Raw genomic sequence first — 25,528 nt, 5'->3', positions numbered from 1 at the left:
ATCCAGCTTACATCACATCTCAGCTTTAAAAGCTCAACTCCACACTCTCTATTTCTGAATTGAGAAAGCTCCTCGGATGAGAAGCGAAACGTCTTCAGCTACAGAATAGAAGTCCAGTTGTTTTTGTTTTTTAACTTTTTTTTTGAATTTACCATTGCCTGGATGACTGAGAATCTACACCAGCATATTTTGGACAACCATGACCTAATATATACATCCATCCATTTTCTTTACCTGCTTCTTCTTTCCGGGTCATGGGGACCTGGTGCCTATATTTCCAGCAGTCACTGTATGAGAGGCGGTGGACACCTTGGACAGGTCACAGGTCCATCACAGGGACACATAGAGACAAACAATCATTCACTGTCTCACTCACATATAGAGACAATTTTACAATTTTAGAGTTACCAACTAACTTAACATGCGTGTTTTTGGTCTGTGGGCACAAAACATTACAGGAATTTAAACACATGCTTATTTATTATTAACTTTTTACTCGTGTATTTGGACATGTATGTCTTCTGGCAACCCTCCACACTCCTGCATCACAGTGTCTCTGATATACCTTTTTAAATATTTTTATTATTATGGCTCCACCAAACACAAATAACAGCATGTGGAAGCCTCCGGTCTTATCTTTCCTCAGAGCCACTCCCTCCTGAGGTCTAACTGCCACACATTAAACTGGAAGGGCTCGCTGAGATATTTTTGGGTTTCTTTGCAACTTCAGATGTTTGACAAGTTACACCGATTAGGTCATGGACAGCATCTGAGCGTTAGTGAGGCGGAGCTCAGACATGAAATTCTTGGTGGCATTACATAACATGGTGTTTCCAGAAAACCTGGAGGGCTATGATCAGTTCACTTATGAGAGAAACATGTGTTGTTAGTTTTATTAGTTAATATATACAGTATTAGTTAATATATTTTAAACCCAGTCTTTAAAGCTAATTTTTCAAAGGGCTTTGCCACCCAGTTGAAAGACCTGATTATCTGGTCTCTGTCTGTCTTATCTCTGGATGTCTGAGTTGGACATTTCTGGGTGACGCCGTCTCTGCGCCGCCTGACAGTTCAGTCCCAAAATAATCTGAGAGCACAGCTGAGCCCGGCTCGGTTCCACTCGGCTCGACTCGGTAGGGCTCGGCTCCCCCATTGAGAGGAGGACACTCAGAGGAGAAAACACAATGACCAAATTCAGCTACTCGGACTATCTGTCTCAGTTCCGTAACGCTGGACGGAAATGTAGGGATTTTCATCCGCGGCTGCAGGGAGACTTCAGGAGAGGAGGAGGAGGAGGAGGAAGAGGAGGAGGTGGAGGAGGGACGGAGGAGCCGGAGTGAGTCTTTTGTTGTCGGGAGCAGCCTGGCGTGGAGTCTGCATGTGTTCAGTGTCTGTCAGTGCGCGTGCACGTGTGTGTGAGGGTGTGTATGTGTGTGTGTGTGAACACAGAAGGCTAAAAGACCTTCACTACATCGGTTCTAATTATCAGACAGACTGAAGTAAAACATGACTGGAGACCTGCAGTGTGAGCTCTGAATGACTGAAGGGGTTTACTGAAGAACATGAAGCTAAAACCAGCAGAACACCAGCTCAAAGCTAAGAGGAGAAAGGCGCTATCTGTAGGAGAACACCAGCCAAAAGCTAAAAATAGCAAAATCTGAGGTTAAAGTAGTAAACTGCTAGCTAAAGGTAAGAGTAACTGTAAATATAAATATAAAAGACAAAATAGCTAATAAAAGTAGCAAATTGTAGCTAACAGGTAAAAGTAGCAAAATGCTAGCTAAAAGCTAAAAAAGAGCAAAATGCTATCTGAAATGTAAAGGGAGCAAAACACTAATTAAAAGTAACAAAACTGTAGTTAAAAGATAAAAGTAGCTAAACTAGCTAAAAGGTAAAAAGAGCAAAATGCTAATTAAAAGAAGCAAAATGCTAGCTAAAAGATAAATGTAGTAAAACACTCGCTAAAAGTAGCAACATACTAAAAGTAGCTAAAGCCTATTTAAAAGTAGGAACATTCTAGCTAAAAAGTAGCATAATAGTCAGCATTTAGAGAATTGGATTGTAGCCAAAGATGTCAAATCTAAATTTTGACTCTCTCTAACCTGTTTTCACACCTGATATATGTGTATAGAAATGGATCATTTTAAGTGTTTCTCCTCCTTCTTCCACAGGGATGTTGACTCTGTAGTCTTTGCCATCAGGAAAGGAGATTTGGAGGCTGTCAATGATCTGGCAGCATCTTCTTCTCACAGCCTGCTGAAGGAAAACAAAGATGGATGGTTACCTTTGCATCATGCTGCATACTTTGGGCAGACTGAGTGCTTGAAGGCCCTGTTGAGAGGTAACAGCATTCAGAACATAAAAGATGGACTTAGAGAAGGCAACGTGGATTACTAAGGGGTTTTGTGCTTAACTTTTAAATACAGCAACCCAGTTAGTTTATGTAATTTCTGCTCCAGTCCATCCAGGTTCAGTAGACAAGCGGACGCTGCAGGAACAAACAGCACTGCTGCTCTCTGTGTCATGTGAACACTTGCCTTGTGTGCGGTGCCTCCTGGAGTCAGGCGCTGACCCTGACATCTGCAGCAACAACAAAGAAACCCCTTTGTTTAAAGGTACGGCTGTAAAATCAGTAGGGTTGGTCTAATATACAAGTGCTGGAACGATGTCTCCTCTCTCTGCAGCATGTGAGCTGGAGAACGTGGACATGGTGAGCCTCCTCCTGTCACACGGTGCCTCTGTGAACCAGCGGTGCGGTCAGGGCTGGACGGCCCTCCACGAGGCTGTGTCCAGGAACGACACAGAGATCTGTGACATTTTAATAAGAGCCGGGGCCACGATCAATCCGCCAAACACCTACAGCATCACACCTCTCACCGTGGCAGCTCAGCGAGGACTGATGGGGCCACTGTCTTACCTTATCGAGAAAGGTAGTTCTTACGCAGAATATATTCTCACTTTGATGCCACCGATTTCTGTTTGACATTAAAGAACCTTGTTCTTTCAGGTGCAGATGTGAACATACAGACTTGTGATGGTGTTACGGCGCTCCATGAAGCGAGTAAAAACGGCCACAAGGAAGCTGTAGCCTTGCTGCTAACCAAAACCGCAGATGCCAACAAACCTACTAAATCGGGGCTGTTGCCTCTGCATGTTGCAGCCCAGTACGGACACCATGAGTAGGTTCAGACACTTGGTTTTAAGTCCCTTTTGTGTTCCTGTTTGTCTCAAGATGTTACATTTAAGACATGTGCCAGATAAAAATCATTTTACTCACATGCTCAAAAGGAAACATTCTTCTTTCATCCTCTCTTTCACTTCCTCAAAACAAATGTGTTCCTCATGTATGCCTGTTACAACACTCCTTATCTTCTCTTTATTTGTGATTTTTCTGAATCTTGTTGCTTTGTTCTCAGGATTGTGTCTCTGCTCGTCTCGGCAACAAGTCGAGCCGTGCTCCGCCACAGTTGGATCACCCCCCTCCACCTGGCAGCGGAGCACGACAGACACGCCGCGGCAGCTGTGCTGCTGAAAACAGGTGCAGATGTGAACGCCACTCTGGCGCCCGGCCACTCCAGCCTCTACGCTGACCGCCGCGCCACGGCTCTCTATTTTGCCGTTGCCAACGGCAGCACCAGAACAACAGAGGTGCTACTGAAAGCCGGCGCTAGTCCGAGTCTGGATCCAATCAGTCCTCTGCTGATGGCGGCTCGTCTGGGCTGTGTCAGCACCGTGTCCCTACTGCTGGAGCGAGGGGCCGACGTCAATGCCAGAATCCCATCTCATGCTACCACATTCCCAGCAGTTATTCCCCTCTGCATGAACAACCTACCTCTTCTCAAGTGTGTTTTGAACCACGGCTGTGATGCTCTCTCCTGTTTTACCTGCACATACGGTGGTACCTCTCACCCTCCTTCAGCAGTTGGCAGTAATGCACATGACTGTATGCTTCCTTTAAGCTGCAATGAGTCATCAGAAAGGGCTACTCAGGTGAGTAAGAGGAGCTAAATTGGGATCATTTTGAAAGGTTTAGGTTGAATGTGTTTTTCAAGTAACGTGTGCACAATTTTCAGTTCTGTGAGTGGATCTCAACACCTGCTATGTGTAAGTGGGCAGGACCAGTCATAGACCTGCTGCTGGAGCACGTCTGCCACGTTCAGCTGTGCAGCAGGCTCTCTGAACTCCTGGACAGCACAGGAGAATGGCACGCGATCAAGAGGAAGTCATGTAAGTGTTCGATAAACATCATTGCACTCACATGCTCAAAGGGAAACATTCTTCTTTCATCCTGTCGTTCACTTCCCCAAAACAAATGTGTTCCGCATTTCTGCGCGTTGCAGCACTCCTTATCTTCTGTTTTATCTTACAGCGTCGCCACGATCGCTCCTGCACCTTTCTAGATTAACGATTCGGACTCAGATGGCGAGAGACAAACTGAGATCTATTCCAAGCTTACCTCTGCCCAACAGACTGATACGATATCTAAGTGTGGCTGACTGACTGTAAGATGAACCTCACACATGTGGGCTTCAAAGATGTGACTAAATTTATCTTTTTATGTGTCTTTTTTTAGTCGTGTCTGATATTTTGAATCTGTAAATACTCCTTTTGTGTATAAATACCTATTTATAATATATGTGATGTGACAACAAGGCTCTTTAATCTGTCAGAATGTTGTTTTCTTCAGAGAAATCTTCAGAAATGGTGGGGGGGGGGAGTGGAAGAAAAGTGAGAAATGTTGAATTGTTTATTAAAAAATGAAAGTCACTGCGTCAAAAACATCAAACATCACTGTGACAAAGACAGATGGTTTTCATAGTTAAAAGAGGGAGCCGTGACAGCTGTTTGGATTCATCTGAATGACTTTTTTGTACCTAAAATAGAACTGTCACTCTATGTACAGAAGAGGAAACCTTTAAACTTACTGTCAGTGTTTATATAGGTGGCATGAAACTGGCATAACAGTGAAGCTGGTGAATATTTTTGGAGCCAGTGCAATTTAGGTTAAAAAAAAGATGCAGCATTCCAATAAGTGCTCGAGGAAGTGTCTCTTTATGAAATTCCAAAATATTATTATTAAAACGAACAAGCAGGTCTATTTACACACTCCTGTGTGATGGATGGCTGATTAAATGAATCCGAACACACTGAAGATTGGAGACTGAGCAGTGGGCTTGGTGGGGATGGGTTTGACCACGACGTGTGTGTGAAGTCTCTGTCCATAAGGGTGCTCCTCGGTCCCTGCCGCCTTGCTCCACAGTCCCAGGGGCGGGTGGGGGACAACAATGTGGCTGTGGAGGACATGGTGTCCGTGGTACTGAAGCGGGCAGCAGCCGCACACGCTCACGGAGTGGTGAGAGGTCACGTCCAGCTTCAGCACCTCTTTATCCGCAGAGCTGCGCCGATTGGAGGGAGAGGCCTTTGCGTCATCATCCGCAATCGTTTTCCTCTTTTCTCCTCCATCAGACGTACCCGCGGGGCTTCTCTTCAAGCATGATTTGTCCCGCTTGGTTTTGCTCAGCCTGGGTTCCTCCCAAAACGAGGCCGGCAGTTGGCGCTTCCTCATGGGCACCTGCTCCACGCTTCCCGCGTTCTCCACGTCCTGCGCGTCGGAGCCGGCCTTCTCCGCGCTCTGATGAGCTGCTCCCGTCGGTTTAAGACACCTGTAATCCGCGGTTCTGTGCGCATGGCACCTCGGCACCCTGGAGTACTTTTGAGAGAAGCGCTTCAGCTGCTTCTGTAGGTATTTCCGGTGGTCCACGGAGCGCCTGCACGGAGCGGACTTGTCCAGGGCCGCCTTGATGTCGCTGGATGCCAGGTTTACAAAGTTGAGCAGCGTTTTCACTTCACTGTCGGCACTTGCCATGTTTGTCAAATCTTTAGCCTGCTTCATCAGGTCATGTTAAAAATAAACATCTGATCCACCGGAAAGATCTGGAAAGAAACCAGAATTCAGAATTTGCGTAATTACGCACAAAATTAACTCTGCAATTAAACCAAAAAAGAGTTTATATGTTCAACACCTTACTCAATAATTCTTTAGTTGAGCTCACCTTTGCTTGATGAATCCTCATAGAAACAGTCCAACAAACTTCCCTCCAGACTTCGGGAGCACTTCAACAAGTTGAATGAATATAAACTCCTAGTAGTTATGGTCCTTTCCTTGAACCAATCAGCGACCCCAGGCCCCTCACAATGCGCCCCAATCAGTCTCCAAGCGCCCTGGTATCAAATTCTTCCCCAGTGCAAATTGTTGTCATGGCGATGTGGAGAAAGCCGCCAAAGAGGATGCGATAACTGCGCGCTGGAGCAACATTTCCTAAAACGCGCCGTCCCCATAAACATCTCCATAAAAAAACGCGCGTCAGATAAATTCAGATGCACTTTGTGTTCATTTTATCTTCTTATCGGAGTGGTTAAAGTTGATGCCCTCCCCAAGAGTGATGTCAGCTGTAAGATTTGGTCAGGGTTTTTTTTTTTTTTTTTACCACTAAAACTGTTCACTCGTCTCTCTGTCACTTTCCCTCCATCCTCACATGAATCGCTCTGTTTTTTTTTTTTTTTTTTGGGGGGGGGGGGGGATCTAAAGAGTGCATAACCATGGAAAGGGGCTTGAGCGCTCAAGAATCTTGTCTTTCTGTTTGCCCCCTCAATCGAGCGACACAAAGGCTGAATTACTCATTCAAACCTCGCGGGACAAAGGGGAAAGGAGCTGGATAGCACTCCTGCATTTGTAGTCAAACATTTAGAGACTTAAATCGAGTCGTCATGAAGGAGAAAGAGTCGGACAAAGCCCATAGAATTGCCATCAGCAAACATTTTCCTGTGTCATATTATGGGGTCTCCATGGCTCCCTCTGGCCCGCGGACAATAGCACAAGTTTGCACACTCGAATACTGTCACCCTGCCAACGGCAACAAGGGCCCAAAACAGGACAATCCCCAGAGAAAGCACGGGCTCCGCGGGGAAGGTTGCATTAGGGGAGGAAAATGGGACTTGTGAAATGCTAATTGAGCTTCATCCCTTTATTGAACTGGGAAAGTATCGTTCTGCTGCAGCCCGGCAGCAAGGCAATGAGAGGCGAGGGAGCTGTTTCCCTGCTAAGTGACCCTTCGTGCATGCCTTGCACCGGGGAGAGAATTTGTCTTTTTGAAATCTGCAACATATGTCAGGAGTGTGAGACCGTGTAAGACCTGTATGTGCTTAAGGCTGCCCATCCTTCTTGTTATACAATAGAGGCAATGGGAGCCCAGTGTCCCCCCATCTTCTTCCTTCCCTCACCTCTGTTCAGCTGAAAAGGCCAATTAACAAAGGGACTCCCCCTCCCCAGGCCTGTCACCCCACTCCTGAGCTTTTGAAGTGAAGAAGAATGAGGGAAAAGAAAGAGGAAGCGTATGTGGCATCCGTAAATGGTGGCTGGTGGATGGTGTTTGGATATTTTGTGGCTTGAGCTGATTTGTTTCAGACATTTCTGTATTTATTTATGTCCTTTTTCTTTTTACTTCAGCTCAATATGAACAGAGGTGTATTAACAGCACGTTAGACACAAACAAAACTGCACTTTCTCTGTGCCTGCATGACATCTGGGATTTTAAATGACTACAATACAACAACACTATTTTGACAGCAGTTCAAACAGTCCATTCGGAGAAAAATGAGAAACTAATGACGTTAAAATGTTGGGAAAATGAGCAACAAGGACTTAAAGCACATCAGGATTTACTGGAAAAATTTGTGTTTTTGTGCACAATCCAAACTATCTGCCAATTCAAACAACTTGACAGATTTTGTTGGTAATCTTGTATATATTTAATTTAGTTTGTAGATAAAAATGAACAAAAAGTGATTATGCAGCTGATTGATATGTCCTTCATAAGTTTTTCTTTTGGGGTGGTAATGATTGTTGCTTTGTCCCAGCTTCTTCACGTTGGACTTTCAGGCACAACTTTTAGGAGAAAAGATCCAACAAGTGGAACCAGAGTATTTCTCAGAATTTTAGTACCTAAATTTAACCACTTTTTTAATTTAACTCTTTTTGTGCCTAAATTAACCACAAGGTAAAAAAATGGGAGTTTAACTACAAGGAAGACAAAACTAAGTAAAGAACCCATGGGAACATATTCTGATGGAGTGGAAAGAAAATTATTATAAATTATTCAATTGTCTTGTCTCCTGCCATCTTACTGAGACATCACTTCAGATTTTCAAAGGAAACATTTACTTCAGAAATCAAATATTTCAGTGAGCGTCTTTCACAAACTTCAGTATTTTACCAGCCAACAAGGATAATTTGATCTGGTTTATATAGTGTCCATTTTTAAATGTCCAGCTATTATTTAAAATGCTGAGCAATATCTGCAGCTAGACGGTGACCACATCTCAACCAACAAATTATGGGACAAGTGTTTGTGTTGAAAAATGTGGGACAGGTTACTAGTGCTGAATGGTCTAACAATTGATATAATTTCTTAAATAATAAACACACAAATCATTCCAAATTAAACCTTTAACGAACAAGAACTTTTACTTAAATGCATCTATCCTAACTCTAATCAACCAACAGCCTTCTAGGAGATGTAGTAATGTGCATTTCTTCTATTTTAACCCAAAGTAGTCAACATTTTTGGCCTTATGATTTCATTAACTTATTTATGTTTTATCTCCAAGTCTGGAAAAAACGGTTGTATTTTAGGTTTGCACCACAGTGTGTTAAATTCTGCTTTTTCTCATTTTTCAGTGATGCAAAAGCTCAGTAGTTGTAGCTGTATTTATTTGTCTTCGTATTAGTTTTTTTTATGGTATTCTGACAAATGAAGTGTAGTTTTCCTCACTGGACACACGAGCTGATGGCAGCACAAACCTTGACAGGTTAACCTACTTTTGAAAGGAATCTTTCCTGCCTTCAGTAAGCATCTGTCCTGCAGCCATGTCTTCTGAAGCAGTCAGCACATGACGCAGAGGCCTTTTATATTTATTATTTGATCATTATAACGGCATCCAAAATAAACAGTATCTTTTAGTTTTTCTAAAAAAGAAAGCTCTTGCTTCTCCACTAGGTGGCACTGTACTTCCACTGTGCTGCATCCAATAATGTCCACACATACTGGTACAATAAGAGAGGAACACAGATAGTAATAAAGATAAAGGCTGCTGAGCTGATTTTAGCAGAACATTAATATTCTGCAAATGAAACGAGTGTATAAAATCTCATTTTTTTCCTTTTAATACAGCTGGTATTTTCAGGCTCGGTTTGCAGAGATGCAGATTGAGGATGTTGGCAGATAACTCTGAAAGAGCCCCATAATTATATGAAGAGGTTTTCATATCAGAGTTTATAAGGCTGTGGTGCATGTTGTGGCAGACTGCTGCTTGTTGAAACGAGTTGAGGTAGCAGGAAGCGAACAGGAGGATGTAGTGCTTTCCTCTTGTCAGATAATCAATACAGGGACAGACTGTGGGAGAGGATGGATGAGGTGGGCAGACTATACACCAGCCTTGTACGCTTTAAAAAAAAAAAGGGAAAAAGAAAGAAAAAAACCCTCGCTGATACAGTTTGGGTTTTCCACTCTTAAAGTCACCCACAGCTCTTCGTTTGAGCTTTTTGATAGGCAAGAAACGCTCAGCCACAACAAAAGGCTTCAGGGCTCGCTGCTGAATCCACTGATCCTAATCCAGAACTGTCTGAACAGTCAGCTCAGGAGTTTCTTTTTTTATTTATTTATTTATTTTCAGGGAATAAGCACTCCAAGACAGGATATTATTACTAACTTTTAAACCACAAAAGCCTTTTTATTTAAAAGACATAAAGACAGTGCTGCAAGAACTTAAAACTTGCCCATTTTTTTTGCAGTTTTTGTCCTCTTTTATTGTTAGAAATGGGTGGTTTCAGTCATTTTGCGCAGAGAAGAAGTTCTGCCCTCCCAGTGGAAGTAAGACACCAGGGTGAGCTCCACAGGGTTCTCATTCCTCCTGTCAGTCAGCCGCTCAGGTCACGCTGGCTCTCTGGTTCCATGTATGACTGTGGGGTAATTTCATAACAGTGCCCAGTGAAGACCACCAACATCATTATGCAACTCTGCTCTTAAAAAAAAACAAAAAAACAACCATTGTTGTCTCACTTTTTGCACTCTCCCCTGCAGCATCACCTCCCCACCTCCTACGACTGCACATGATCAGCAAATATTAATAAAACAACGGGTAAGTTGTCTTTGCCGTGGCGGATTTGCAGTAAATGTCAGGTCACATCAAGATTGCTTTTTTTTGCCTGTGTTTGTGTGTACGTTTGTCTGTACTGTTAGCAAAATGTATCCCATAAGTGAGCAGATTTGAATGAAACTTGCATGAAGAAACCCTCCGATCTACATCTGCAAGTGATCAACTTTTGGAGTCAGCCCAATTCAAGATGGCCGCCTCAACTAACTGACCTTAAAACACAAATATAGTTACAACGCATTCAGTTCTCTAGGTATGGAGCTAAGATTTGGTGTGGTAGTACCTGAGAGTCATACCCAGCATATGCTCTGAGCGCTAAAATGATCGCGCGAGATCTGTGATCAAAACCTCGGCATTAACTATTGGAATCAACTCTGTCTGTTAGCAAAATATGTCATGAACCACTGAATGGAATTCAGTAAAACTTTCAGAAGGTACCCACTGAGTGAACATCTACAACGGATTCACTTTTAAAGTCGATCCGATTCAAGATGGCCGCCACAGGCAACTGACCTTAGGATACACAAATATGGCCACAGCTCAGTCAGTTTTGCAGATAGTGAGCCAAAATGTGGCGTGGTAGTAGCCGGGCACCCTCCACAACACATGATTAAAGCAATTAACTGTTGGAGTGAAACCTCTTCGTCTGTTAGCAAAATGTCTCGTGAACCACTGGACGGATTTCACAGAAACTTTCAGACAATAACCACTGAATGTGCCTCTGCAACCGACTAACTTCTGGAGACAATGCATTTAAAGATGGCCGCTGATGGCAACTCATCTTAGAAAACACAAAAATGGCTATAACTCGTTCAGTTTTTCAGACACCGAGCTACAAATTTAGCACAAGACGATCTCGGTCTTAAACTCTGGCAGGTGAGGCGGCGGGCGATAGGCACTGGGTCAAAGACTCTGAATGACAGCTGTCCACTGGGGGGGGGGACTTTTTGGAAACATCTTTTCCTCCCCGTCTCCCGGGAACTCGACTTCACGCCCGAGAAGGAGACGCAAGCAGGTACGCAGGGGGGGCACACAGAGAGGGAGCCCCCGCGCTGACAGCTGATTCGTGCCCGCGCGACCTGCCTGGCGGGTTTTCTGAGGAGGTGGAGGACTTGGGTGAGGAGTGGATTTGTTCCGAGCACACGCTGTCGGGATGCGCTGATGTGCGCGCTGCATCGAGCGCGCGGCGGCGATTCTCCCGCACAGAGCAGCCCCGCTGTGTTGTTTTGATTTTGGGGATTTTTGTGTGTTTCCCGTTCGGACACAGAGGGAGATGCATCACTTCGACCCGCGGCTCTGCCCTCCGGACTCGCCCAGCTCTGCCTCGATAAGTTCAGGGGACGTGTGATGCTGTATTGCGAGGAATCCTGCCGCGCGACATCCTCCAGGAGCTCTCTCTCTCTCTCTCTCTCCCTCTCTCTCTCTCTCTTCCCTTGTTTGTTTCCGCTTCTTTTTTTGAAATTTATACTCTCGTTCCTGCCAACTTCGATGGCTTGAGTGGCTCGAGGAGAGATGTAAGCTACGGGCCATCCACCGCCCTCACATTACGCGGAGCGTAGCGGCGTGATTCAGGTCGCCGTCCGAGTGCCAGTCCGAAATAATAACAGTAACAACAACAAGAAGAGAGAAACTACTTTGGAGATGTGAATTGTCGCGATTTGCTCCTCATTCCGCCGGCTCCTATATGCTACCTACAACGGGATCTGAAGAGGAAAATGATTGGGGCATAAACTATTTCTGGAGCCAGATCTCGCCGCGCAGCTGGAGGAAAGGGTGGATGGTTGTTTCCCAAACACCCCCAGCCTGTGTATGCTGCATTCATTGGTTGGAAACGCTCACTAGTATCTTCGAGAACAGCGCAAAGAGGAATGCTGGTCCAAGATCTGATGCCATTCACTTTAAGTTTCTGGCCTTTTTTCCTCAGCCATTGCCTCCTCTCACTGTTTTTACTCTCATGCCAGGTAAGCACGCTGCTCGTCCTTTTACGCATGGGAGCATGGTTACACAACTTGTTCATGGAGCTGTAGAACTCAGCAACTCAGGTTGCTGCTGTTAATACTCTCTCCTCCACTCTTTAATGAAGCCGTGCATGCGTAGTGAGGGGTGCAGCTTTGCACAGGTGCACACACACACACAACACACTCAGCTCTTGTTGTGGGAACATGAAGTAGCCTATTGTGTGTGTGTGTGTGTGTGTGTTGTTTTTTTTTTAATGATAGCATCATTCCCACCAGGATCCCTCCAGCAGGCATATGTTAGTGATGAGTATTCTAACCTTTGCCCCCTGCTGCTGCCCACAAATAGTGGTGAGCTGCTGTTCACACGCACACAGTGTTGCCAGGGTTCATGTGTAATGTGATCTGCTCGAGTTTCCAAGTCCACCCACGCACACACTCCTCGGGGCAGCCTGCTGCCCACTCTGCTGGTGGGTGGTTTCTTACAGGGAGAAAGCTGCAGCTGTCGACGTGATACTATTCTGCATGTACTACACACACAGCAGCAGCAGCAGCAGCAGCAGCAGTGACAGCAGCACTGGAGCTGGGATGTGAAAAGAATGCTGAGAGGATATCCAGGGCCGCTGCTGTGGCTGAGAGGCTGCTGAGTGTTCAGTGGTTTTTGTGCTGCACAGTGTTGTGCTGATGCTGCTTCTGAGTAATGCGGTCTCTCTGTTTACCCCCCCCCCTCGCCATAAGGGAGAGCTCCAGAGGTCGTGCTCGCGGACTGTGGCGGAGAAAGTTAGTGAACAATGCCAGTTGGCGTGCCACTGTAGGAGATACCCTCCTCTGCCTCCTCCGCCGCCTCCGCCGCCTCCCCCACGGCTACTGGGCACCACAGGTAAGACCTCTCCTGCGCAGGTGTGACAGCCAAAATCTCCAGTACCTCCTAACCATCCTTAAAAAAACAAAAACCTGTTATCACATGAAGCATTTTCAACTTGTGCACAATTTCCCGTCTGAGATCAGTGTTATGGGTGCTCCTGCACGGGCACAGCTTCTGCATCTGTGCCAGAACCAGAGCCAGCAGGAGGCCGGCAGATGAACACACGACTAATTTATGTTGGGTCTGACCTCGGGGAGCACCCAGCTGCTTGTGAAATCCATGTCTGCGAGGCCGCCTTGCTCAGCGCTTCAGTGGGGACCCCCCTCCCTCCCCCTGATTAGAACACAGATGAGTTAATTAAATTAGCCTATCATGGTAGAGACAATGAGCTGATGAAACAGGTCCAGCTTTGTTTTAAAGTTTAGTGCCTGTGTAGCATATCCGTGCTGTGGCCGCCCCTCCTCATCCCTGGCCCCTCCGTCTCGCTCTGAGACGGTAAATCCACTGACAGATTGACAAACATATTTCTCCGGCCTGCTCGCTGAAAGTTGATATGATTTGTACGTTGTCACAAGCACCTAAATGAGCAGCGCGCTGAAATATTGGACAGGCGTTGCTGATGATGCAGCCGTTCTGAGCTATTACTGGGAAGATTTTAGAATCACTCATCCCCTAGACTTTCACATTATAAGCCAGGAAGAGTGCTTAATCATTGAGCAAGGTTTTAATCTATCACTTCCAATGATTTTTTTTTTAGAGTCTGGTCAATATGGATGGATTCCCCCCCTTGACTCATCGAATGAGTTAGAATCAGGAGTTATAGACCCTCTGGTGACTGTTGTCAAGGTAGCTGCATGAGTGCTGCCATGGCCATCTGACTGCAATCAGAAGTGAGGGCCTGAATGCCTACTTGTGACAAATTTACCTCTCCATGTTTGCAGCCTTCACAGCAGCAGCGTGTTCTGATAAACATGATAAGTTGGCCAATTTATATTCTATTTTAACTTCACACAGAACTGTTTGCAGAGGGTGGAGACACCATGAATAATTTATTTGTAGAGCTTTCCTTTTTTTTCTTTTTTTTTTTACTCATTTCTCCATTACCTTAGAGACGCTTAGTTATCTTGATATTCCTCTTATAGCCTGATTTGAGCAGAACTTCAGCTTCAAACTGAAGTGTTTAAAAATGCAAGGCGGACGAGGAAAAACTGGGACAATGACTGAATCCACGGCTGTCTCAAAGACGAAGAAGTGTCTGTTAAGTAAGCATCCGTGTGCTTAAAAGAACCCGTAAGCGAGGTTAATTCAAATGAGCGTGCCTTATCTGGAGATCCTTAACACCGGCTGAATTAAATTCTACAGCCGCCAACAAAACGAAGGATTAAAAAGGAAGTTTGGCTGAGCAGAGCTTTTGTATTTAGTGACTTATGATGTGAGGTGCTGGAACAGGGAGAGCCATCTTTTTTACTCCATGAAAGTCTGCTGGGCTGGAAAATTAGAAGTCACTTAGGAGTATTTGTTGCTATGGTGTACACCTTTAGCCTCGTTTCTAACAAAATAACAGTTCATGCAAAGTTACAAGTTTGTCATGTAAAGTGGAGGATTTTAATTTTTTTTCTAAGCTGTATTAAATTGGAATAAATCTGCATTTGTAACGAATTCCAAGACATTGGAAGAGCAGAAAACACTGCAAGTTCTGCATTACAGACGCGGACTTGCTGATGCACATAATGTTATACAATGTGCGGGTGAGTGGCCTTACTCCACAGATCTAATGTGGAAAGAGCAGGGGGTTGTTGCAGCAGTAATTGGTGCGGACAAGAGTGCTGGTGTAAGGAAGGCTAACGGGTCCTTAAATGATTCATGGTGTCAGACTGGATATCTTTGAATGCTGAACCTAAGACCTACAGAACAATCGAGGACACCTCCTGACTCAGAGAGCAGAAGAGAACATGCTCCGTTTTCTATGTGTGAAAATGAAGCCAGTCTGCGTTGTGACTCAAGCGGATACCTCTCATCTTTTTCTGCATTTGATAGATTGTGTTAACATGCTTCTGTTTTTGTACCTCTCTTCTGCTGTTCCTCAGTGGCAGAGCCCATGGTGCCATTGTTGAGGCCGTGGTGGATGGAGATGGATATTATAGTCCTTGGGACAGTTGGCTGCGCATCTGTTGTCTTCCTCCTTTCAGCCATCATCATCTGCTACAAGGCTATCAAAAGGTTAGACACAGATCTTTCTCTTTTTACATATTTTGCTTTAAAAACAATTTAAAAAAGGGACAGTGATGAGCGATCTTTCCCTCTACGTAAAATTTTATATTTTTAAAAGAACCCAATAGTTTTAAATATAGGATTTGGGTCAAGAGATGAAGGAGAATTGCTGTTGGGGCATTTCTTGCCAAGCAAAGCCAAGCGGTGGTGTATTTGTCAGTGATGGAGCAACATTTTTGCATGAAGAGCACGTCCTTCCTCGATCCTGCACACTTTTTCATGCACCGCTGCTTGATGGAAGTATTTTCCAGATACAAGTTTCAAAGTCAGTCTTCAACACCAAAATGTCCACCTGGCTTCGAGCATCTCACACCAGCAACCCTTCCTCCTTTACTGAAGCCTAACCTGAAAGGGCTCCCATGTTGATCCATGTCAAGCTCATTTATTGGTTCTACTGACATTTCCCTCTTCACACTGTTTTCTTAGACTCTCAAAGCAGATTTCAAATCTGGAATATATTGACACCAGAAAATAATGCTCCGTATGGAACTTTTATAGGTTAAAATTAATTTGCATCTTATGTCCCCACACCTTTTTTGCAACCCGGTTGATGTTTTGCGGCAAACTTTTGGATCGTCTCACAGTCGGATAATGAAAGTTCAGATATGTGCATCTGCTGTGTTGCATCATTTTTACTCATCGTCATCATGCTAAATACTGTGATGATGGGCAGGCTCCAGACGCAGGTGGAAAAGTAAATTAAAGTGGTGAAATTGGTTTTAAACAAAACAAAAAGTGCTGCACAGACAAGGAATCCGGAAACGCCCAAAACATGACCTGTTGGGAATAAACAACAGAAGTCAACTCCTTGAAGGCATGTATTTCACCTGCTGTTTTGTGTGCTAAAGTTTTAAACAAAGCTACTGCATTATGTGTTAGATGATGAAAAATGACTCTCCGACTAACACGCCAAGTTTTAGCTCAATATCTGTAAGACTGACTGAGCTGTAGCCCTTTTTGTGTTTGCTAAGGTTAGCTGTGGCGTCCAGCATGAATGTGCGGAATCCATCTTGAAGTTCAAGTTTCATTAAAATCAGTCCACTGGTTCATGAGACATTTTGCTAACAGGCAGACGCAGACATGATCACCAACCTTTCACGGCAGCAGACAAGGCAACTGAAAACGTCAAGTTATAGGTTTGTAGGTAAAGACATGACAGAGTGCAGGTCCGGCGGTAAAAAAAAGCAGGACCTGGTGTGCAAGGAGAGCAGAAAGCAAGATTGTTTAACAAAAAGAAAATAAAAACATCAGGAAACAGACTATGTCAACAAAACAGGATCATGAAACAAAAGTGCACAGTGGCCAAACAATACACTGATATTATTTTCCCAAATGGTCTTAAGCCTCTTTAGCAGCTTTTGGAAACATAAAAACCAAGCAATGTCAAGACAAAGTTGTTGCAGTTTTCCCCACATTCAGCCCATTTGCAAGAAAAAACCTAGGAGGGTATAGCCTGTAGAACAAACAGAACTAACCTTTGTGTCACACCTGCTTTTTGGCATCTATCTAAATGTGCAAATACTAATAGTCAGTGTTTATTTGTATTGTGCAAAGTGTCCAGGTGATACTTGGATGCACTCATCCACAAGCACACAACATCTTTACATATATACATGCATCATGTAGGCAGTTTTACACTATCCTATAAATTATAGAGTAAGCATCGACTTGCACCAACAGCCTCGTGTGCAAAAATTAGGAGCTATTCTTTATTGTATTTATGCAACTTTGAAGAGATTTAGATTCATACCTTGGTATATTTATGGAACTATATTAAGTCTGTTCACCAGATATGACTTCCCTCAGCAGAAATGTACTCCTCCATTTTTTTTTTTTTTTTTCAACAACAAATAGGCAAAGTCAAGCAGCGGAAGTAATGGGTGGTTGGCTCAGGAGTTCATTATGGCAATCCTCCAGCCCCCCGTGTAGCCAAGGGGCACCTTTTTTTTTTTAATACAGCAGTGGTAAGAAAGTGTTGGTGCAATACGAGCTGTAGCCCTAAACCCAAGTTATTATTTATGAATTAATTTGCGCAGTCATTCAGTCGCGGGCTACATCTTTTATACATGCAAGCAGGTTGTGTCCTTAAGCTCACTGAGCTCGAGACTGCAGGCTTCATGCCACGCCAGGCTGCCCTGAACGAGGCAGAGATATCACACAGGTCCAGGCTGGGTCCTTGGATATTTATTAGTCGGCAGCCACAATGGGAGCTGGCAAGATAAAAATGTGACTCCTCTAAGTCTTAGCCATGAACGCTCTAATCATCGATCACTCCTGAGAGGAACAGATAGGAAACAGCGCTGCAGAAAGAACAGATAAAATGTGTCCACCAAGGCGAGCACAGGCAGTAATTGAGCATCTTAGTCAATAACAATGTGAGAAAGGGTTTGTCACTGAGAAAAACACAACGGTTATATATAGCCCCTCCAGCCTCTCAGTGATCTGGGCTTTCCCAATGAAAATCATCTGGCTGAGGGCCAAAGTCTGTGCTCCACAGCCTGAAGAGGAGCCAGGCTCTGCAGGTCCCAGCCCTCCTAGCCTTTAGTTATTTTCTACAATCTTGGGCTGCCAGTCATCTGTCAGAGGCAAAGAGGCTAAGAAGAAAAAAAACAAAACAAAATACACTTCCATACAATATTTTTCCAAAGTCCACTCCGCAGGGAGGCTGGTGTGTGCAAGCATAGAGAAGAGGATTCAGACACATGCTGTGTTTTTAGTGTTGCTGTGCCATCCAAAGCAAAACGACATGATGCTGCAGTCCAGGCAGTCGGCCATCCAGGAAGCCAAAACAAATAAAACTCAAACCAAGTGACTAATGAAGGCTTTTTTTAATCACTTACTGCTCTAGGAAGTTCGTCCAAAGGCAGATCATGGCTGGTTTGGTCCAAAAGTGACACAGAAAATCACAAATACTCAACCGAAGATACAATGAAAATATATTTACTCATGAACTAATAATTTAGTTTGTTTTGTTTTCAATATGCTAATCCAGCCCCATCAAATCTGGTGACAGATCTTTACAGTCTGTGTTTTAATTCCTTTTCTTTCAACCATAGGATGTCACTCCAATTTCCAGATGGTTGGAGTAATTGTGAACAGCCCAACACATGTCCTAATTTCACCGCGATCCACTCCCCAAACTTCAAAAGGGGGGGGGGGACTGCGCCGGGATTGCACAGCTTTGATATGAAATATTCATCTAACCTGTGAAGTGTTGTGTTGCCACCTGCCATGTGTCAACAGTGTGCCATTTATTATTGAAGGCCCGGGTAGAGGTCGGCTTGAGGGCCCCGGTGCTCTGCCCCGAGCGGTGGCCCGAAACGACACGGTCAGTCTGAGAGGAGATTACGTCCCGGGGATAAACACAAGGCTGAAAGACTCCTCTCAGACTGTGCATCAACATGTCACATAAAACAGCACATAAATATCTTTTTTTAAGGTCTGCTACCCTTTCTTTGTACCCAATAAAATGCTTTAAAAGCATAATTAGCGCAAATGAGCTGCAGCAAACACGAGTATATTCCACTTATAAACTCTTTTTAAAGGGCCAGAAGAGAAGTGGGGGATCCTTTTTTGTCCTTCCTAAATGTTTATTTTTAAGCATTTAGGAAGGATACAGAGTCAGCAAACCCAATCTAACTGATAAGAGGAGAGGAAACAGGAAAACAAAGGTCAGCAATAAAGTCAGATAAATATCAGCTGAAAGAAAATCACTATGTACAATTTGGTTTACCTCCTTGAGAACGATCCTGCGTTACGGTAACTTTAGCCTATATATCCCCTGGAAGGTTCTCTTCTTTTTCATCAAATACAACAACAACTACAACTCAGTTATTTTTGCAGATATTAAGCTAAAAATCATTCCCAACACCTACTTGGAGCACACATTTTAAGGCTTTGATAAGCAGGGCGACAGGCGATATTCACTCCTTCAAAGCATGCTTGTGTCAAAAGTCTTGGTGAAATGCAAACTTTCCCTCTGATCACATTAAAAGATGTTCTGACCTTACTTTACTTTAGAGTTTCTTCATTCTTCTTTTCCTTCGAGTCTGCTCAGCTGCTGCCACAGAAAAAACAACCCCACATAATGATGCAGCCACCACCATGTAGTTCAAAGTTTTAGAATGATAGGGTCTAGTGGGCATTTGGAGACTAATTAGAAGGATGATTAAATAAATGTATTAATAGACAATTATGAAAGCTGAAAACTTGCTTGGGTCTGAAAACGCTGCAGGGAGATTCCTCCATCAGGAAGGAATTGCTTCCCTTTTTTTGTTGTTTAAATTGTTGTGAGATTGTTTAGAACATGTTTTTTTTTGTTGCTCTTTTTGATGGTAGTGGTGGTGGGGCTTGATATAACATGCTTCGTTTTATAACTAGCCAAATACAATAACTAAATGGCTCATTAATGGCTCAACAATGTATATTAAAAAGTTGCAACATTACAAGCCAGTTAACATTGTCCTCTGTAAGTAGAAGAATTCCCAAGCTGGCTGTAACAACGCTGTCCCTCAGAAGGAAACTAGGTGTATCCCAAATCCCTAAGCTGCAGCTGCATCAGTCCAGCATCAGCACCCCCACAGCAGGATGTGTTTCCACTTTCTTTTCCAGGGCTTTCCCCGCGTCCCACTGGGACGCAGCAGGCATTGTCTGTCCCTCTCGGCCAGTATGTGTCCCTGGTGTGTTCAGAGATACGACCCCTGCCAGCTGACGCAAGTCTTAGTCATAGTCTCACTTTTTATTTTCAGCTCGTTTTTTTTTTTTTCTTCTTGCAGCCATTTGTCTAACTTCTACCAGCCTTTACAACAGTTAGGTCTTTATCATCCATGGAAGGGAGAATCATTTATTTATCATAAGGCCCTCTAAAATGTTAGGACAAATATTCACAATCAGTGTGAGATTATTGTTCATATCCTAAACAAACATATTTGATTAGCCAGAAAAAATAAAATCATTCAATGAGCTGGAACAATATTACAACCTGGATATGAATAATATAATCTGTCCTTTTTCATTCAGGTGCACTAGTAGATAATATCAAATATTTTCATATACAGTATATTCAACAGATGATGATTCAGTAATAGTATAATAGCATAATAAGTATAAGACAACAGGTGTACTGGTGCACTTGAGTTTAGTTGTAAAACGCAGCAGGAAAAACAAAAACATCAAAATTAAAACATATAGTTGCATTTTAAAAATTAATGTTCTACAAAGTGGGTTTGGAGGGTCGGCTGAGTTTTCTGTTGTTGATTTTGTTGTCGTGTTTTGTTCAATCTTACTCTCTTTTAGCTTTAAGGTTGACATAATAAAACATAGATTATTTTTACGTTTGGAAACACTTTATTAACAGTCATTTATGAAATATTATAAGTCACAGTATTTAGCAAAATAATTTGCTGTAATTCAGATTAATGTACTTTTTTGCTGGTTGCTCAACTTAATTTTAAAATGAATACTGCAAGCAGTACATCCTGGTACAACACTAGTACTTACCTGGGACATACCAGGTACCTGTGGAAGCTTCATTATAAAGTGACTTGTTACACTGTACTGACATGGTACATACAGAGTACTTAACCTGGTACATTAGCTGATACGCTTACAGGTACATACCAGGCTGTATTATGTATTGCTCCTGACAAACATTGGAGATTTGAAATATCCAGTAAATTATGAAGAAATTAATAAAAGCGCTGCTCTTGATTTTACCAAAAGGTCAGCCTGCTTTAGTGTCTGAACAGTGTTTTGTAACTGTTTTCTAAATTTTTGTTAATCCTTTATAAAGTGTTTACAAACTCATGATTAACCATTTCTAAAGAATTAATAACTACTTTATAAAGGGGGATGAACTGGCTCCAAAACAGGCAGAAAAGATCTTATTACTGAAATCTTTAGCCAAGTGGTGTCATAGTAAAGTGTGTAAAACATGGACTGAACTGTTGGTAAAAGCTGTAGAGAACGGAAAACCTTGCAGACTTTCCTTATTAAAATATTCTCCTGTTCATTTAAAAAAACAGGAGACGCCAGTCTTCAGCTGCAAATCTAAAGGTAACAATTTCATGGCCCAGCAGTTACAAATCTTCGCCTTACGTCATGCGTGAGCTCATTTCCCCCTAAGGACTCACTTTTCTGCTCAGTTTTCTCGATGCCCGAAAAGGTCAAAGTAATTGTGCTGGACTGGGCCGAGAGTGACTATTTGTCAAAGTCGCGCCGGGCGGCCTGGGCTTTCAGACGAGGAGAGGGAGTGCGGAGGAGACGCTGGGTTAAGATGTTGCTCAAGGGTCCTCTGTGCGGCTGAGGGCAATTTACAGTGTTGAGTGGGACAATGGCTGCGTGAACTGTCTCTGCATTACGTAAGCGAGTGGAGGGGACAGCGGCTGAGGGGGTCGGTGCAAAAGCTACAGTACACTGGACAAATATAATATAACCACAAAGGCAATAAAAGAGCGCATGAAAAGGGGCTGCATTGAATGATCCTGCTCTTTACAGACCAGTAGCAGTAATGGGAACCGTGGATTGCAGCTGTATTTTGCAGCAAAACTTCCTCACAGAAAGGAAAGAGTCTTGAAGCCCATCCAGCATTCAGACGGAGTCAAATACGAGGGTTGTGTATTGATATTATCCTCAAATTGTTTTGACAACCACATGTCTCATTACTTAGGGAGAAGATTGCATCTACCAGTCTAAATAGGTAATTTCCCTATCCCCCATGCTGAGATGTATTTTTCACTCTCGTCTCCCGGCAAAATTGACCTTTAAATATTGAGCTTATTAGAAAGGATAGCTTAGACCAGCATATCCAGACCAGAGCAGCAGGAGAAATCAAATCATCCCGAAGATGGACAGATGTGAAACTCTGTGTAATGACATGCTGCTAAGGGTGGAAGTTATATCTTCATTTTTTTTTTTTCTATTAGAGAAATCCCTCTCACGTTTGTGAAAATGTTTATTCACAGGAAACCATTGCGGAAAGAGGAGAACGGGACGAGTCGTGGGGAGTACGCCATGAGCATCCGTCACAAGAAGACCATGAGTACAAACAACACTGTGGTTTAGATCAATCCGTCCTGGTGCGCACGGGAAAAGACTCACCGCTTCATCTCCCCTTATTCTGACTCTCCCTTTTGACTAGAATGCAACATGGGTTCACCTGAGGTTTTCACCAAAAAAAAAAAACCTTCCCTAATTGCTTTGCCGGGACTGAAGATGCCACTCAGAGAAGAGAAATCAAAAGAGAAAGGACTGAAAGATCCGCAACTCCCCGTGGTGTGAAAAGCGGCACAGCAGACTGAACATTATGCTTTTAGTAAGAGCAAGTGTTGCTGACAGGCTGGTTGGCTACAGGCTGGAGAGGGACTGTCTGCCAGTCTGCAGCAGATCCAGACTTCACGCACTGTTGACATCTGCAGTGGAACAGCGCCGCAGCCCTGCAGTCCCGCAGGCACCCAGACAGGACGGCCCGTCGCCACACACCACTAATAAAATGCATGCAGTTTTTATAGAGAATGCAACATTTTTTTACAATCCCATTCCCACGCCGTCCATCTTTTTTTCCCCCCCATATCTGAGGCGAATGCTCCGTGAGAGGCATAATGCGACTGTTGGTCCTGGCTCTGAGATCTGGATTCATCTGACTATGCAATTTAAAGAAATCAATATTTTACCAACAAAAGAGAGAGGGAGGAAGAAACATGGAGATACCAACATTCGGATTATTTTACCATGCCAAAAAGAGACTTAAGCTCCTTGTAATATATTTAGGTCATTCATGTATTTATTTGCTCTATTTAGTTATCTTAAATTTATTTTTATACTTAAAAAAAATATCCTGTAAGTGACACACATCTTTACAAATCTTGAACATCTTGATTAATTTGTCTTATTTCTTTATAGCTTTGATTTCTGGGTGAATAATTTGTAAACAAGGATATTCAATTGTGACGTTTCAATGCTTTAAGGCTGCAGTCAGTTTGTTGAAACACACTTTCTCTGTGTTTTGCTCTTAGTTTTTCCGGGTAGCAATATATACTTCAGCTGGGTAAGTACCCAATATGTACCAGATAAAAACCTTGTACTTACCTGGGTACACCAGGTACTTATCTGGTATATAACAGGTACCTGGTACTTACCGGGTACAGACCCAGTACCTGCCCACTAAATATAATGTACATACCATGTAAGTACCCTGTATGTATCCAGTATACCTGTTATGTACCTGGTAAGTAGCAGGTTTGTACCTGCTAAATACCACTTAAATACCAGGTACATACCAAGTAAGTACCCAGTAATTAAAAGTATGTACCTGATATGTGCCAGGTATTTACCCATTGCATACCATGTAAATACCAGGTATGGACCAGCTTTGTACCTGTAAGTACCCTGTATGTACCCAGTACATATTGGTAAGTAACAGGTACAGAGCCTGTTTGAACCCAGTAAGTACCTGGTACCAACCTAGTAAGCACCTAATAAATACCAGGTATGTACCTATTACACATCTGGTAAGTACCCAGAATGTACGTACCCAATACAAACCAGATAAGGTACATATTTGATATGTTCCAGTTTTGTACTGTTAAGCACCCAGCATGTACCAGGTAAGTGCCCGTAAGTTCATGGTATGTACCAAGTAAGTACCTGGTCAATACATACAAAGCAAGTACCCAATATATACCTGAAAATACCAGGTATAAACCCAATAAAGACCCAGTAAGAACTTGGTTGTATTATATATTGCTACCCGTGTCTTTTTCCTTGAGGTTTTAGTTTCCAGGTCCAGGTCTCTTTGACGAGTTCGGTGAATGTGTGTATTCCAAACATCATTTCTGCGCTGCATCACATGACAGTCCCTGTTTTTTTTAAAGTGGTAAGACAATGCAAGCACACCTTCTATATCACAACTCATCTGGATTATTAAACTTTGTGTTTCCACTCTCGGGGTCAGCTAGATGCCTTCAGCCATGTTTTGTCCAGATCTGACAATGTTTCTTTTTTCTATCTGTCAAGAGGGGCTTAACCCATCTCTATAGGAACAGGGGACCTGAGCCCAGGGCTGACTTTGTGACTGGTGACAGACAGGAGATTTAGCCAATAGTGAGAGATCAGGTTGCACCGAGGATGGCCTCAGAGGGGACGTGTGTGACTCAGTGCTGTCACAGCCATCCTCCACATCCTCGGTGGAAAAACAGAACTGCTCTGCGTTTTTTCTTTTCTTTTCTTTTCTACATTAAATCTGCGTGTGTCGGTGCGTGGCTGCATGTGTGCGTGTGCGTCTGTCTGTATGTGAGTGTGCATGCAGATGATGGGTGTACTCAGAGTGCCGTCCTGTCAGTTAAGTATAGATATTGACTAAACTGTGGAAATTTGGATGAAAAATAAAAACACACGCTTGCATTTAAACATGCACAGGTATTAGCTAACAGTATACCCTACCTATAAGAGAGAAATGATGGATGCATGAATGTAAATATTGATATTTAAATATCTGCCTTCTGGACTGTTAATTCATGTACAGTGTAACAGATATACATAGTAAATCTTAATGTGCAACCATTTAGATGTGTGTCAATGTTGTCATGTTGATGGAGCAAGCCATTAATGTATATATGGCAATCAATAGTACACACACAGTTTGTGCATTATACCAAACAGATAGAAATATGTGCATAAGTCAATTTCACTGCTGAGTTTTCAGTTGTAAATAAAACTGTACATAATATTGGATCCGCAGTCCATTGTGTTGACAAAAGACATCACAGTTGCATGAAAAGAAGAGGAGCTGATCGAAATTTAGTGAAGGCGAAAGAAGTGAGTCTGTTTTATAAATACTGAGCTTGTGTCCATCTTTGCGTGCACGATGCTCTGTTGTGGGCAGAGCTTTTGGTGGAGGCGTTGCTCGGGTTTCCCCCCCCGTGGTGGAGGACATGCTCTCAGTCTGTCTCACACTGAGCAGTTTTAATGAACCGTGGTTATCGGGCGTATTTCACCTCACGAGGCTTAACGATGCAAAACAGAAAACTTGCAGGTCAGATGTCGCGCAAGCTCTTAATCTGATCATTAAAGCGTTGCATTTTCTGCAAAAAGGCAATGTGAATTCTAAAAACTGCTGAAATTTGCTAAAGAAACTGAGTTATTAAAGCTAAAAGAAGCAGCGCAATAGCTAAAAGCTAAAAGTACCAAAATGATAAATAAAAGCTATATGTACTATAAGCTAAAATTA

The 25,528-nt window shown here is 43.2% G+C and overlaps 3 protein-coding genes across 3 annotated transcripts in view; 2 read left to right on the top strand and 1 right to left on the bottom strand.

The window, feature by feature from the left end:
* The window catches only part of LOC108233756 (ankyrin repeat and SOCS box protein 2-like), an 8,198-nt gene extending 3,536 nt beyond the window's left edge, over window positions 1-4,662 (top strand). The window contains exons 3-9 of the mRNA XM_025006067.2: window positions 2,172-2,341; window positions 2,460-2,615; window positions 2,685-2,930; window positions 3,008-3,179; window positions 3,417-3,990; window positions 4,074-4,227; window positions 4,370-4,662. Of these exons, the coding sequence (XP_024861835.1) occupies window positions 2,172-2,341; window positions 2,460-2,615; window positions 2,685-2,930; window positions 3,008-3,179; window positions 3,417-3,990; window positions 4,074-4,227; window positions 4,370-4,500 (1,603 nt within the window). The 3' untranslated portion in view covers window positions 4,501-4,662. The remainder of the gene's footprint in view (window positions 1-2,171; window positions 2,342-2,459; window positions 2,616-2,684; window positions 2,931-3,007; window positions 3,180-3,416; window positions 3,991-4,073; window positions 4,228-4,369) is intronic.
* Window positions 4,663-4,733: 71 nt separating this feature from the next.
* LOC108234266 (protein FAM181A) lies at window positions 4,734-6,374 on the bottom strand. The gene is made up of 2 exons (XM_017413322.3): window positions 6,054-6,374; window positions 4,734-5,934 (listed from the first exon to the last, which is right to left on the bottom strand). The coding sequence occupies exon 2, from the start codon at window positions 5,891-5,893 to the stop codon at window positions 5,129-5,131; it is 765 nt and encodes a 254-aa protein (XP_017268811.1). The 5' UTR covers window positions 5,894-5,934; window positions 6,054-6,374; the 3' UTR covers window positions 4,734-5,128.
* A 4,845-nt stretch (window positions 6,375-11,219) lies between these two features.
* prima1 (proline rich membrane anchor 1) lies at window positions 11,220-25,010 on the top strand. Its single transcript, XM_017412438.3, has 4 exons — window positions 11,220-12,173; window positions 12,906-13,047; window positions 15,120-15,252; window positions 22,266-25,010. Exons 1-4 carry the CDS (start codon window positions 12,081-12,083, stop codon window positions 22,363-22,365), a joined length of 468 nt encoding a protein of 155 aa, XP_017267927.2. The 5' UTR covers window positions 11,220-12,080; the 3' UTR covers window positions 22,366-25,010.
* The last annotated feature ends 518 nt before the right edge of the window (window positions 25,011-25,528 follow it).

This window comes from Kryptolebias marmoratus, linkage group LG10 (assembly GCF_001649575.2).
Source record: "Kryptolebias marmoratus isolate JLee-2015 linkage group LG10, ASM164957v2, whole genome shotgun sequence".
NCBI classification, from domain to species: domain Eukaryota; kingdom Metazoa; phylum Chordata; class Actinopteri; order Cyprinodontiformes; family Rivulidae; genus Kryptolebias; species Kryptolebias marmoratus.
Note: the sequence above shows the minus strand (reverse complement) of the source record. Positions and strands in the feature narration are given on the sequence as shown.

Excerpts from the sequence above, each read along its gene's own strand:
- LOC108234266 (XM_017413322.3), bottom strand. The coding sequence starts at position 5,893 with ATGAAGCAGGCTAAAGATTTGACAAACATGGCAAGTGCCGACAGTGAA.
- prima1 (XM_017412438.3), top strand. The coding sequence starts at position 12,081 with ATGCTGGTCCAAGATCTGATGCCATTCACTTTAAGTTTCTGGCCTTTT. Across the intron at positions 13,048-15,119 it reads ACGGCTACTGGGCACCACAG|TGGCAGAGCCCATGGTGCCA; the intron begins GTAAGACCTCTC and ends GCTGTTCCTCAG. Across the intron at positions 15,253-22,265 it reads TGCTACAAGGCTATCAAAAG|GAAACCATTGCGGAAAGAGG; the intron begins GTTAGACACAGA and ends GTTTATTCACAG.